The sequence below is a fragment of the Lutjanus erythropterus genome, chromosome 8 (genome assembly GCF_056507025.1).
Source record: "Lutjanus erythropterus isolate fLutEry1 chromosome 8, fLutEry1.hap2, whole genome shotgun sequence".
NCBI lineage: Eukaryota > Metazoa > Chordata > Actinopteri > Lutjaniformes > Lutjanidae > Lutjanus > Lutjanus erythropterus.
Window position 1 is genome coordinate 8,643,313 of NC_139324.1, and position 11,412 is coordinate 8,654,724.

At 38.2% G+C, this 11,412-nt stretch overlaps 1 protein-coding gene across 2 annotated transcripts; it reads left to right on the forward strand.

Moving 5' to 3' along the window:
- Nucleotides 1-2,467: 2,467 nt before the first annotated feature.
- On the forward strand, nt 2,468-11,412 carry coq10b (coenzyme Q10B). 2 transcript variants are annotated; one of them, XM_084724424.1, is made up of 5 exons: nt 2,468-2,628; nt 7,270-7,425; nt 8,874-9,066; nt 10,516-10,617; nt 10,813-11,412. In XM_084724424.1, the coding sequence occupies exons 1-5, from the start codon at nt 2,528-2,530 to the stop codon at nt 10,978-10,980; spliced, it is 720 nt and encodes a 239-aa protein (XP_084580550.1). In that variant the 5' UTR covers nt 2,468-2,527; the 3' UTR covers nt 10,981-11,412. The 2 variants fall into 2 exon arrangements, with proteins under 2 accessions (XP_084580550.1, XP_084580551.1); XM_084724425.1 differs by lacking the exon at nt 2,468-2,628 and adding an exon at nt 4,346-4,549.

Consider the following 11,412-nt stretch of genomic DNA (forward strand, 5'->3'; position numbering starts at 1 on the left):
ACCTCTTAATATTTTTTTCTATATTGTTGTATATAGTTGTATAATGCACATAAATATTTTTACTTATTTATGATTTCTATTTCTGTTCTTATATTTTCTATATGTATATATATATTTATATTCTTGGATGGGAGCAACTGTAATGTAAACAAAAGTATTTCTGATTCTGAATAACAGACATGGATTAAAACAGCTTAATGCAGAACATATGAAAAATCCTTAGCATAAATAAATGCTATAAGATCAAATATCCAAGTACACAATACAGAGAATACAAGAACACACTATAAAATATTTTTTATAAAAATAGGATAACATTCTTTGTACATTGTGCAAAGTAACTGATAGAGATAGGCAAGATGTGGAATTGACCCTGTCCAAAGTAACTGAAGCTCTATTATACTTACAATTAGTGAGTATTTTAGTAGCCAAGATTCTGCCATTGTATTTGTTATGTGGCAAATATAATACAATGATACAGAATTAACTTTTGTAATCAACTTTATTGGCCAAGTTTGTTCATACATACTTTCTCAGTAGCTCTCATGACATACACTTTATAGTATGTTAGAATAAAGCATGTACAGATAAATAGAGAAAACGTAATAAATGTAACCAGATTAAAATATAGCTCTTTTATAAAGGCACAACCTGATCAATACTGCTAGGCTATAACACTATATCAGGGGTCAGCAACCTTTACAATCAAAATAGCCTTTTTGGTCAGATAAGAAAAATAAACAAGTCTCTCTAGAGCTGCAACTATTAAATTCTCTGTTTTCCATAAAGACTTTTTTTTCCTTTTGGATAAAATTTAGGTATAAGACTAACCACTGCCAAAATTTAGAGGAAAAGGCGCCGAGCTGAAGACATAGAAATTTTAGTTGAGGAAATAGTCAAACATTTTTTTGAATTTGGGTGTGGGGAACACATTTCTACAGTTAGAGAATGTAACAATCACTTTGGGCCTACAACATTGACAAAGTATTAAATAATAATAAATAATGCTTAAGAACTGTTATTCATTTCCATTTAATCTTTTTTGGTAAAGTCACAGGGAGCCACTGGAGAGGTGGCTCTGGAGCCATGCAGACGTCTGTATGATACAATAGGTCAGACTGTTGTTGTGGTACAAGTATAGTGTAGGAATACATGGCACTGCAGAGAGGAATGGGAAAATAAATACTGTATGAACAGTATGTTAGGCAATATACAGATGTGGTTTATTTTTGTGTTTGCTTGCATTTACTTAAATTTAGTTCCTTTGGAAAGCATTTTTTAAGTGTGAAGGGCCTGACTGTTTTAGAAAAGTTTTGATTCAACTCTGTGCCATTGAACTGTATAACTATACAGACAAGTGTTTTTTATTATTTAGCCTATGCCTGTTGCAGACTGCATTAGTTTTAGCTAGGGCTACTTAACAAACCATATTACACAGTGATAGTCAAACAGTCATTCTAACCTGGTGGTTCTCAAATAGAGGTCCATGGTGCACAAAGGTTTTCAGGTTTCATTTAAATTATCATGATACAAAAACATTATAAGTGTCATGTAAAGAAGTACATTAACTCAAACACTGTATAAAAGTTTACTCTGTACTATAACACTGTAGTTAAGTTTGTAAGTTTAAGTATTTCAGTTGGAAATATTGTATTTTTAACACCACCACATTTATCTGACAGCTTTAGTTACTAGTTACTTCACAAATTAAAGTTCTACACAAAAAACATATGGAAATATACTAGTGTGTCTAGCTTAAAGTAGTCATTAATTATTTTTTCTTATCATAATTTAAAAATAAATGCAAAACTCTTCATCTTTCTAGCTTCTCAAATGGAGATGATTTCAAACATTTTAATCAATGTTTTGATCATTTTTAAGTTTAATACATATCTAATATAGTTTTGATACATACAACACACATGAATAAATAGAAGTGTAAAAGAAATAATGATCATAATAATAATAATAATAATAAAAAATGACTATATCAAATTATTCCACTGGATATACACGAGGGGGTCTCTGGTATAAATATTTTTTGAAGCGGTTCTTGGCTGAGAAAAAAATGAGAACCTTTAATCTAGTCAACCCAACTCTGGACACTAAATACAATTCAAAGCAGAATCAACATAACATGAATAAAGGAAATGGTCCGTGCTAAGTGTAGTACATAATATAATTAAACGATTCAAAATAATAGCTAAAGAGATGGCAGATAATATTTGTTGCAGTGTGTGTGTGTGTGTGTGTGTGTGAACTTCTAACACGGCCGACAGTGAAACCTGAGCCAACATCTCGTGACATTCCTGCGCGTGCGCTACTGTGCACGCGCGAGGCGGAGACGTCAGTAATTTCGTCTGAAGAACCGCAAGACTAGCCAATGAAAACTCTAAGTCGTTATGGGTCCCCCAATAGCAGGTCGATATTAAGCGAGTGCGTGACGTTAGGGGCGGGACCAACGAGTGGGCACTGATGCTTGTCAACTTGGCAGTACAGGGCGAGTAAAGTAATCCGTCAAACAGGGATGATGGCGAGAGGTAGTCGGAGCCTGAGAAAAGTAGCCGAGTGCCTGAAACATTTACCTGCTACAGCCAGCCGGGAAGTACAGGGCAGGAACAACGTGAGGTACGGTATTTGAGCATTTAATTCCCGACTAAACCTATGAAACTTGGCGTAAAGAGGGAAATGTAGGAGAAGACGCAGTAACAAACAGCGAAGGTAGTGAGTAAGAGGTTGTTGTGTTGAGTGTAAACATAATGTAAGCAACATGTACGGTCTGAATTGTGCAAGTTTGATTTATGTGCCCTATAAGAAAATCTATGGTATGGCCTGTGCATTGTTGTCAGTCAAATAGCTATAGGTTCCTTCAACAATATGCCAGTGGGGCCTGTTCACAGTTCAAGTTAAACATCTGACTAACTAATGCAGCGCAAATCATTATCTGACCACAGGCCAGCATTGGTGGAAGTAGTCCAGGTTTCACACAGAACCTTAGGTGAACTTATTAGTACCCAGGGTGTAATTACAAATACTCAAACTACTATAATTAAGTAGTTTCACAAAGCCCAAAATTATGTCCTCAAATGTCTTCTTTAACTCACAACCCAAAGCTATTTAGTTTATTATTATAAAGGAGTAAAGAAACCAAAAATATTTTCACATTTAGGAAGCTGAAATCAGAGAATTTAAACTTGTTTCTTTATAAAAAATTACATAAACGGATTAATTGATTATCAGAGTAGTTGGTGATTAATTTAATAAGAGACGGCAACAATTTTTTCTCCCGCATGTCAAAAACTTGGGCAACAACTCTCTGTGGCAACTCTGAGGGGACACACTACTTCAAATACAGAAGGCTTTTAAATCACAAATGTTACGATGATAGAAAGCTCAGTGGTCAATGACTGTCAGCCACTGTCAGCAAACTAACAGTTCTAACTAATCTAACTACCTGTCGGGTAAATGTAGTGAAGTTAAAAGTAAGCTACGGCACTTCCCTTTCAAATGTAAAAGTGAAAGTGGAAGTAGCAGAAAATGGAACTTTTAGGGTGCAGTAAAGTAAATGTGTCTCTTACTGTAAGTGTAAACTACTCATCTAATTTGTCCAGAAGTGAGGAGTTCTGGATATGCTGTAGCTGTAAGTCAGGAGAATAGGATATATTGGTGTTTTGCAATATCTCTGGACACCCATTTTTACCTGGGGTTTAAAATCTGACAGAGGAAAGAGTTTTATTTGTGCCAGCTGACAGGTGTTGGGTAAGATAAGACCACTGCCATCGCTCTCCCTACAGTGAGCACTACTGAAATCCAAGTTAACCTCTGACACAGTGTTTTGGAAGGTGGCAGATTCCTTGGAAGTGTTCCTCAGGAAAAAGGAAATAGTGCCACACTGAACAGTGCTAGCTCCAATTTTTTTTTAAATTTGGGAACATTTTGATCAACAATTTCTTCAGATTAATGCTCAAAACATTGCCTTATTAAACTTGTGAGGGTTTTTAATGTTTAGTATTGTTATAGTCAGGCCTAACCAAAAAGTAAACCAAAAACTACATTAGATAATATGCAAAACACGCTGTTAAAAAAAAATCTGTTGTATTTCAAATGTTTATTTGATAGTAGATCAATTTTTGAAGTGTCTTTTTTGACATAAGAATCTTACTTGATTGATAAAGTGTTGTGTTTGTATAGTAACCCAATACTAATACTATTGTAATAATTGTCATTTATTCTTAAGTCTGCCTCTAAAAATGTTTTATATATTATAAAAAAAATAAAATAATAAAAAACTGAAATTCATGAAACCTAAACAATTGTAAACTAAACTGTTTAAAATTTAAAACCTTTCCATCTTTAAAAACAAAACAAAAACTAATGAAAGATACAAATATATGTTAATAACTCTGCAAACTACCTCTTCATCCACCATATTCTGCTTTATCCTGCTTTTGCTCAGTTTTGGAGTTGGACATGCACTCTGTTCTTTGCTCTTAAGTCCAACCTCTCAGCCATAACTCTTCATTCTCATGCATGGACTTGGCAGTTTAAGGTCAGTGCCATGGGTCAGTTGTATCATGTTTCAGGTAGTAGTGATGGGGGTGGAGTTCTGTTTGAAGTGACCAGTAGGCCAGTAATGGACCAGGAATTTAAAGCAAGACGTCATGGGAAGCATAGAATAGGTTTCATGGGTTTAAGCTGATGATGACATTGATAGTGTCACATCACATTAAGTGGTGACATAATAGGTAGTTAAATATCTAAACATATACCCTGGGAGCTGGGTCGTGCTTCCAGACCATCCAGTGCCAGGGACATAGTGGAACGGGGTGCCACAGGTGCCGTGACTGACCGCCAGGCACAATGGACAAATCAAAGTGTCTGACATTTCTCTCAGTAGTGATCAGTCACAGTGATCCTACAGGCTGGTGGTTACAGTAACAGGGTTAGTTCTATATTCGTAACATCTATGGAGGCTACAGGCCACCTCCTACCTCTCCAGGAGTAACAGAGTCCTTGCATTCATGGTGTCAAAGAAGATTCACACTTTCAGATTCACATGTGATCGCGCTGGCTCCTGAAGAGTAAAGCAGCGCTGCAGAAAAAGGAGAATAGAACTGCAACCAAGTGTTATTTTGATGATTGATTTAATTGAATACTATTTGATTAATGGGTTACTTGATTAAAAAGTGAAGAAAATAATAATTGCAAATCACAGGTTAAGATCCCAGTTTCTGAGGTGACTTCTTCAGGTGGCCTGTTTTGTCGGGTCAACTGGACAAAATCCTGATTTATTCAGTTTACAACTAGAGGTCACTCAGAGTGCAGGTCTCTACCAGGCGGCACCAAACAAATATTCAGATAAATGTAACAAAGCTATAACACAGCAACAGAGCGAATGACACAAGTGATGAGAAGAAGACAGCACCTTTAGAAAGTGAGAGGAGGTGGGACTATGTTTGTACTGCAGCAGGGTGTGTTTCAACACACTGTCTGAGAAATGAGAAAGCAAGAAAGTACAGCTGATGGAGTATCAATACTGCAAAAAATTAGTATTAAAAGTATTTCAAATATTCAGTATCTATGCTTATCGATATTTTGATATTTTTAACATCCCTAGGGCTCAGTATATCAGAAGGTCAGTAAAGCTGTGAGTTTATCAGTCAGACATCAGGTAACAAGTAGATTTATGAGAAAAACTGTTGAAATGTATTTTTCCAGGATTTATGGAATTCTTCCTATTTTATCTGGTTGTGTGCAGCTGAAGCTTAATCATTAAATGTATATAATGCAGGGGTTTCTAAAAAAAAAAACAATGTATCACTCATAAAGAAATAAACCCTCCCAATCATCACTTGTGTGTGATGGTGTCTGTATCTGCAGTGACCCTGCCCTCTGCCTATATTTACTTTTTTCCCCTCATATTGTGCTGTGCTCGGTGGTCTGGTAGCTCAGCTGGTAGAACATTCACTCTATGTACCAACACTGTCAGTCCTCTGCAGCGGCCGTGTGTTCAACTCATGCCTGTGGGCCTTTGCTGCCAAGCCAAACCAAGCCAACCAGCTACAAAAGGAATCTTGACCATTAAAACATTTGATTCGAAGTTCGACATAACGAAATTATAGCTAACTAGTTAGCTAACTAGCGGCCTGTTAGAGTACATTTCCATGGTACCAGTGAGCTGTCACAGCTGAGAGATGTCACTGTTGCACTTTAGAATAGTACTTGTCCTTGACATTGTAAATTAAACTTTTCTTAAATCAAGGTTGATCAGGAGGATATACCATCATTTCACAATTTCACAGCTTGTGTTGAGTCTACCTTGGATGGTTACGAAATTATGACCAGTAATCTAAATCCTCTGTTCAGAATATTGATTGGATTTTCCCTTTGGAATCTCACTGTTGAGCTCTGTTGACAGATCCTGCACCTTTAACCTGATTCTGCAACTTCTCCCCCAGGCCAAACAAAAAGCACATGTATAGAAATGTAGGCAGGCTGTCACAAAACTAAGTTGAGCGAGCTCAGGTGCTTAGGCTGTGCAGTGTTTTAGTACCAGAGTTGGTGCCCTTGACTTTGTTCCATTATGATTTACTGGCATCTGTACTTCTGTGACCCATTTTATTTGAATGACAAAAGCTCAGCAGGTGTTCCAATAAGGTTTCCGAGTAGAGTATCCTGTTCCCCAGGAATAAAGGCTTATGTTGCGGCTTGTTACCTTGTTCTCGATTTACAGGTATTATTGGCTAATTAGCAGCTGGTTTTATGTTGATGTAGATGATGAGAAATCAATCCACGTTCTCAAGACAATTCCTGCGTCACATTTATCAAGCAGGTTCACAGAAAAACAAGAGGACCCAAATGCACACAACAGTGATTTCATTCACACAAAATAGATAAAGCTTACAGGATGGTCAGACAGGCACAGATCAGAAACAGAATCAATCCAGTGAAGGCAAACAGAATCCAAAGGAACAGGCAAAATCCAAAATTCATAAAATCAGGAAGAAAATCCAAAAAAGACAGGGAGGACTGGAGTAGACACACAGGTAGAGGGAGACACAGACTAAATATAGGTGAAACTAATCAATAATCAGAGAAATGCATGAAGATACTTTCAAAATAAAACAGGAAAGAGCTAAAATCAAACCTAAAACAGAATTGAGTGTATCAGTCCTGTTTTGTGGTTAACGAGAGCTCCCTGCACTGATTCTCATCCACACCTTGGTTTTCTCACCCAGTTGTTGTCTGTATGTTTTGTTTTGTGATCAGATACCTGTCGTCATGTGGGATCCTGATGACTCGTGTACCTCCCCTGCTGGGCGCAGCCATGCCAGGACGTGGGGTCATGTTGCCTACCCGCAGCTTCTTCAACCTCGCTGATTCCTTCTCCAAGAGGAAGGAGTACTCAGAGAGACGCATCATTGGGTGAGTCTCTCAAGGCTGGTTTGTTGCAATGCTCTTTTTTTCAGGAACACCCTGATGACATTCACACAGTTATTCATGCTTGGAAGCTGCCCAGGACAATCACAATCTTATCTGCCAGCCACTGAGCTGCTCTACTCCACTTGGGGTTAAGAGCTTTGCTCAAGGGCACATCAGTGGTGGTAATGAGGAAGGGCCAAGCCTGCCTTTCACTTTCCCCACCCAGAAAGTAGGGCTGCACAATTAATTGCAAAATTATCGAAATTGCAACATGCCCAAGTGCAATATCCAAATTGCAGAACCACAACCTAATCACAGTTTTTTGAAAATGGAAAAATGAGTGAGAAACAGCATTATAATGAAGTACTATAGTCCTGCAGCGATGCTCTGGCCAACAAATCTTGTTCTTCAGATGTAAGAATACATGTTTGTTTTACACAGACAAATGTCACATTATTATGATTTTAATAGTTTTGTTTTACAGTAAATATGAATAAAAATCTATACAACCCTAGCTTAATGGTGCCTTCAGTCCATTGCTGGCTCATGTCAGACCCATGTAAAAAAAGAAAGACATTTGACCCCAGGCCCAACAAATTTGCTGGGGGAATCCCTGTACATGTCAGCAAAAAAACTGCTGAAAACATGTTAAAACACTGAGAACTGTGTTATACTGAATTGTATTGTAACTGCTCTGTTATCATGATTCTGAGGCCTAATTTTATATACTTAGAAATTTCTAATCATCTAAATTTGGCTGGGTGGTGTGACAAACTCTGAACACACACTTATTGTTGCAAACACACCCTTAAACATTTTGGTAACCCTATACAGTCAGTGTGAAGTGTTTGGATGGAAAAAGATGCAGGCAGCAATTTGATAGGCCAACCAGTCAGCCAGCTCTGAACAGGTACATTTTGACTAGGTAGAGCAATAGTAGTATATAATCCTAAAGTTTTGAAAAAAAAAATCTTCCTCACAAATCAACATAAAGTCCATCTTTGAATAATTGATTTGAACAGTGCTGCCCTATCTGAGGCTCAACATGAGTGTATATGTATGACGCACTAGATGTCCTCCTGTGTTCCACAGAGAGGCCATAATCACTAAATCTGCTTGTATAAATAGACGCAGGCGGCAGCAGCTACAGTCAGGCAGTTATGTAACAGTGGTGTGGGATACATCTGTCTCTCATTCACTACATCTGTCCTTTATTTTGTTTAGGTCATTATTCTTTTTTTTTCTCTAATCTTGCCTCTCTCTGTCTCAATCCCCTTTTTCTCCTGTCTGTTGCTCACTGACCTAGTTCAGACTTTACTGGGTCATGGCTCTTGTACTGTGCCAGTCTTGTTTAGTGTTTGGTGTTATGTCACAGTTGCTGACCTTCATGCATGGACGTATTTGCACACATGGAGCTTATGGCTCTCTCTTCTCCATCTGTGACTCCTCAGGTATTCCATGCAGGAGATATATGACGTGGTAGCCGGAGTGGAAAACTACCGCCTCTTTGTTCCCTGGTGCAAGAAGTCTGATGTGGTGTTCAAGCGAGCTGGATTCTGCAAGGCCAAACTAACTGTGGGCTTTCCACCTGTTGTGGAGAACTACACCTCTCTTGTCACTACAGTACGCCCCCACCTGGTCAAGGTAAGGTACTGCCGCCCAGCCCTTGTTTGCGAAATACAACAGACCTCATGCAAGAGCATTTTCATATTAGCCTGAACAACAATACTAATAAATAACAGACAAATCAAGAGTGATATACCATCACAAAGCCAAACAGTAAAGCCAAACAAAAGCAAGCAAGAATTTCCTCTGTTGATTAGAACGAGATCAGGGAGGGGTGTGACAGTCATAGACAGGATAATATTGTAGCCTACAGTAGATGATGTGGACAGAGCCTAAGTGCGGAAATATGCCAATAAAAATGATATAATCTAAAAAAATTCTCAGTAAATTGGCAAGCCATATATACTGTATTTAATTTTAGTTTCATATTTATGATAATCAGCTCTGTTCACAATTCTTATAGCTCTGGTCTGTTGTATTAAAAAAATTAATGTGTGATTTGAGCAAGTAGCGTAAAGTTGTTAAAATCATCTCATTTCACACTGTTTCACTGAGGCTGTGTGATGTTTACTCTTACATCACTTCCTAACCTGGAAGTGATGAAACGGTTACAATAAGTAAACTGTCCTCCGAGGCAAAGCTGACTTAAGAAAATAAAAAAAAAAAATCATCTGCAGAAGGAGAAATCAGAAAGCTGCGTTGCTGTGGCATCGTTTTATATCTGGACTTTATGCTCCATCAGCTTGGTTTCACTCACTTACTTCTGGTTAATCTCAGATATGTGGTATCTTTGGAAACTCTGAGATCTCCACCAGGGTTTTAAGAGCTTATAAGTGCTAATAAAATAATATTATTCAGAGGTGTGGACTTGAGTCACCTGTATTCTACTATGGAGTCAGACTTGAGCCACAGATTTGATTACTTTGGACTACACTCCACAAAATCACAAAAGACTTGCAATTTGGACTTGGACTTGAGCCTTTTGACTTTTAAATATGTGACAACTTCCACCAAGCCCAAAGATTAAAATATCTGTTATTTAAAAAGTGTGAATCCACACATTAATTAATTTTCCTTTATTTCATGAATCAAGTAAGTATTCAGTTCAACAGATCCACTTTGTTTGAACCAGTCTGACAGCAGTGAACCATGAAGAACTAACATTATGTTACTGAGCTCCAGTTGGAAAAAAGATTCCAATGATAATTTATGTCTAAAAACTATGAGAGACGCAACAACGTCCAACTTTGTTGGACATTTGAATTTGCACAAAGAACGTTAAGAACATTGTTGTTAAAATTACATTTGGTGAAGATCGCATTATGACTTGTTTAGAATGTGAAACTCAAAGTTTAGGACTTGGGATTTGAGTGTAAAGACTTGACATTTATATGTGTCTTGCAAAATAATGACTTTGTCCCAACTCTGGTAATAGTTACTCGATTAGAAATTTAAAAAGTTAGTCTCTAATTTTCTTGTTCTTTACGACAAACCAATTGTAATGAACGTGTGTATGTTTGTGGTCAGGCATCCTGTTCAGAGGCTAAACTGTTCAATCACTTGGAGACGGTTTGGCGTTTCAGCCCTGGCCTCCCTGGCTATCCTCGTACCTGCACTGTGGATTTTGCTGTAAGTAGATGCATTGAGCTAACTGTGGTTAAACTTTTGTTCTGTCTGCGATCATGTGCTGTCTCTTCTCCATGCTGAGCTTGGTGTGTCTGCACTTCCATGTGTCGTATTTCTCATTGGATCAGTTTTAAACTTTGAGAGACACATACTCTGATGCATGAAATTCAGCTGCTAACTTTCTTCACTCCTCCTCAGATCTCCTTCGAGTTTCGGTCACTCCTCCACTCCCAGCTCGCTCATGTCTTCTTTGACGAGGTGGTGAAGCAAATGGTGTCTGCGTTTGAGCGTCGGGCCTCCAAGATATATGGCGCCGAGACGGTCATCCCTCGTGAGCTCATGTTCCATGAGATTCACCACACGTAGCGTCACCCATGCTGGACAAACACAGATACACAGACAGACACAATGCCCAATGCCAATGCTTGAGAGATGAGACATGAGAGACAAGTGTAGACAGAAAGAAGAAACTACCTGTGTTCTAACTACAAAAACTGCAGTGCCTTTTTCACACAAATGACCAAATTTATTCCCAACAGTGTCATTTTCTATAACTGATGAGGATCACCTTGGTGCTAAGGACATGTAGACACGTTTCAATTTCACATCCACCGTCACAACTTGACCATCTGTGTCTGGTTGTGAAACTGAGTTCACAGGTTGTGGGTGTTTTCATGGCCTAGCGGTGCTGTCGGTCATGACTGGTCAGGTGACTACGTCATCACATCTGTAAACATTAGCTTACACTCAATAGTTAACTACGCTGCTCTGACCTCCACTGAAACAAACAAGCTGCAG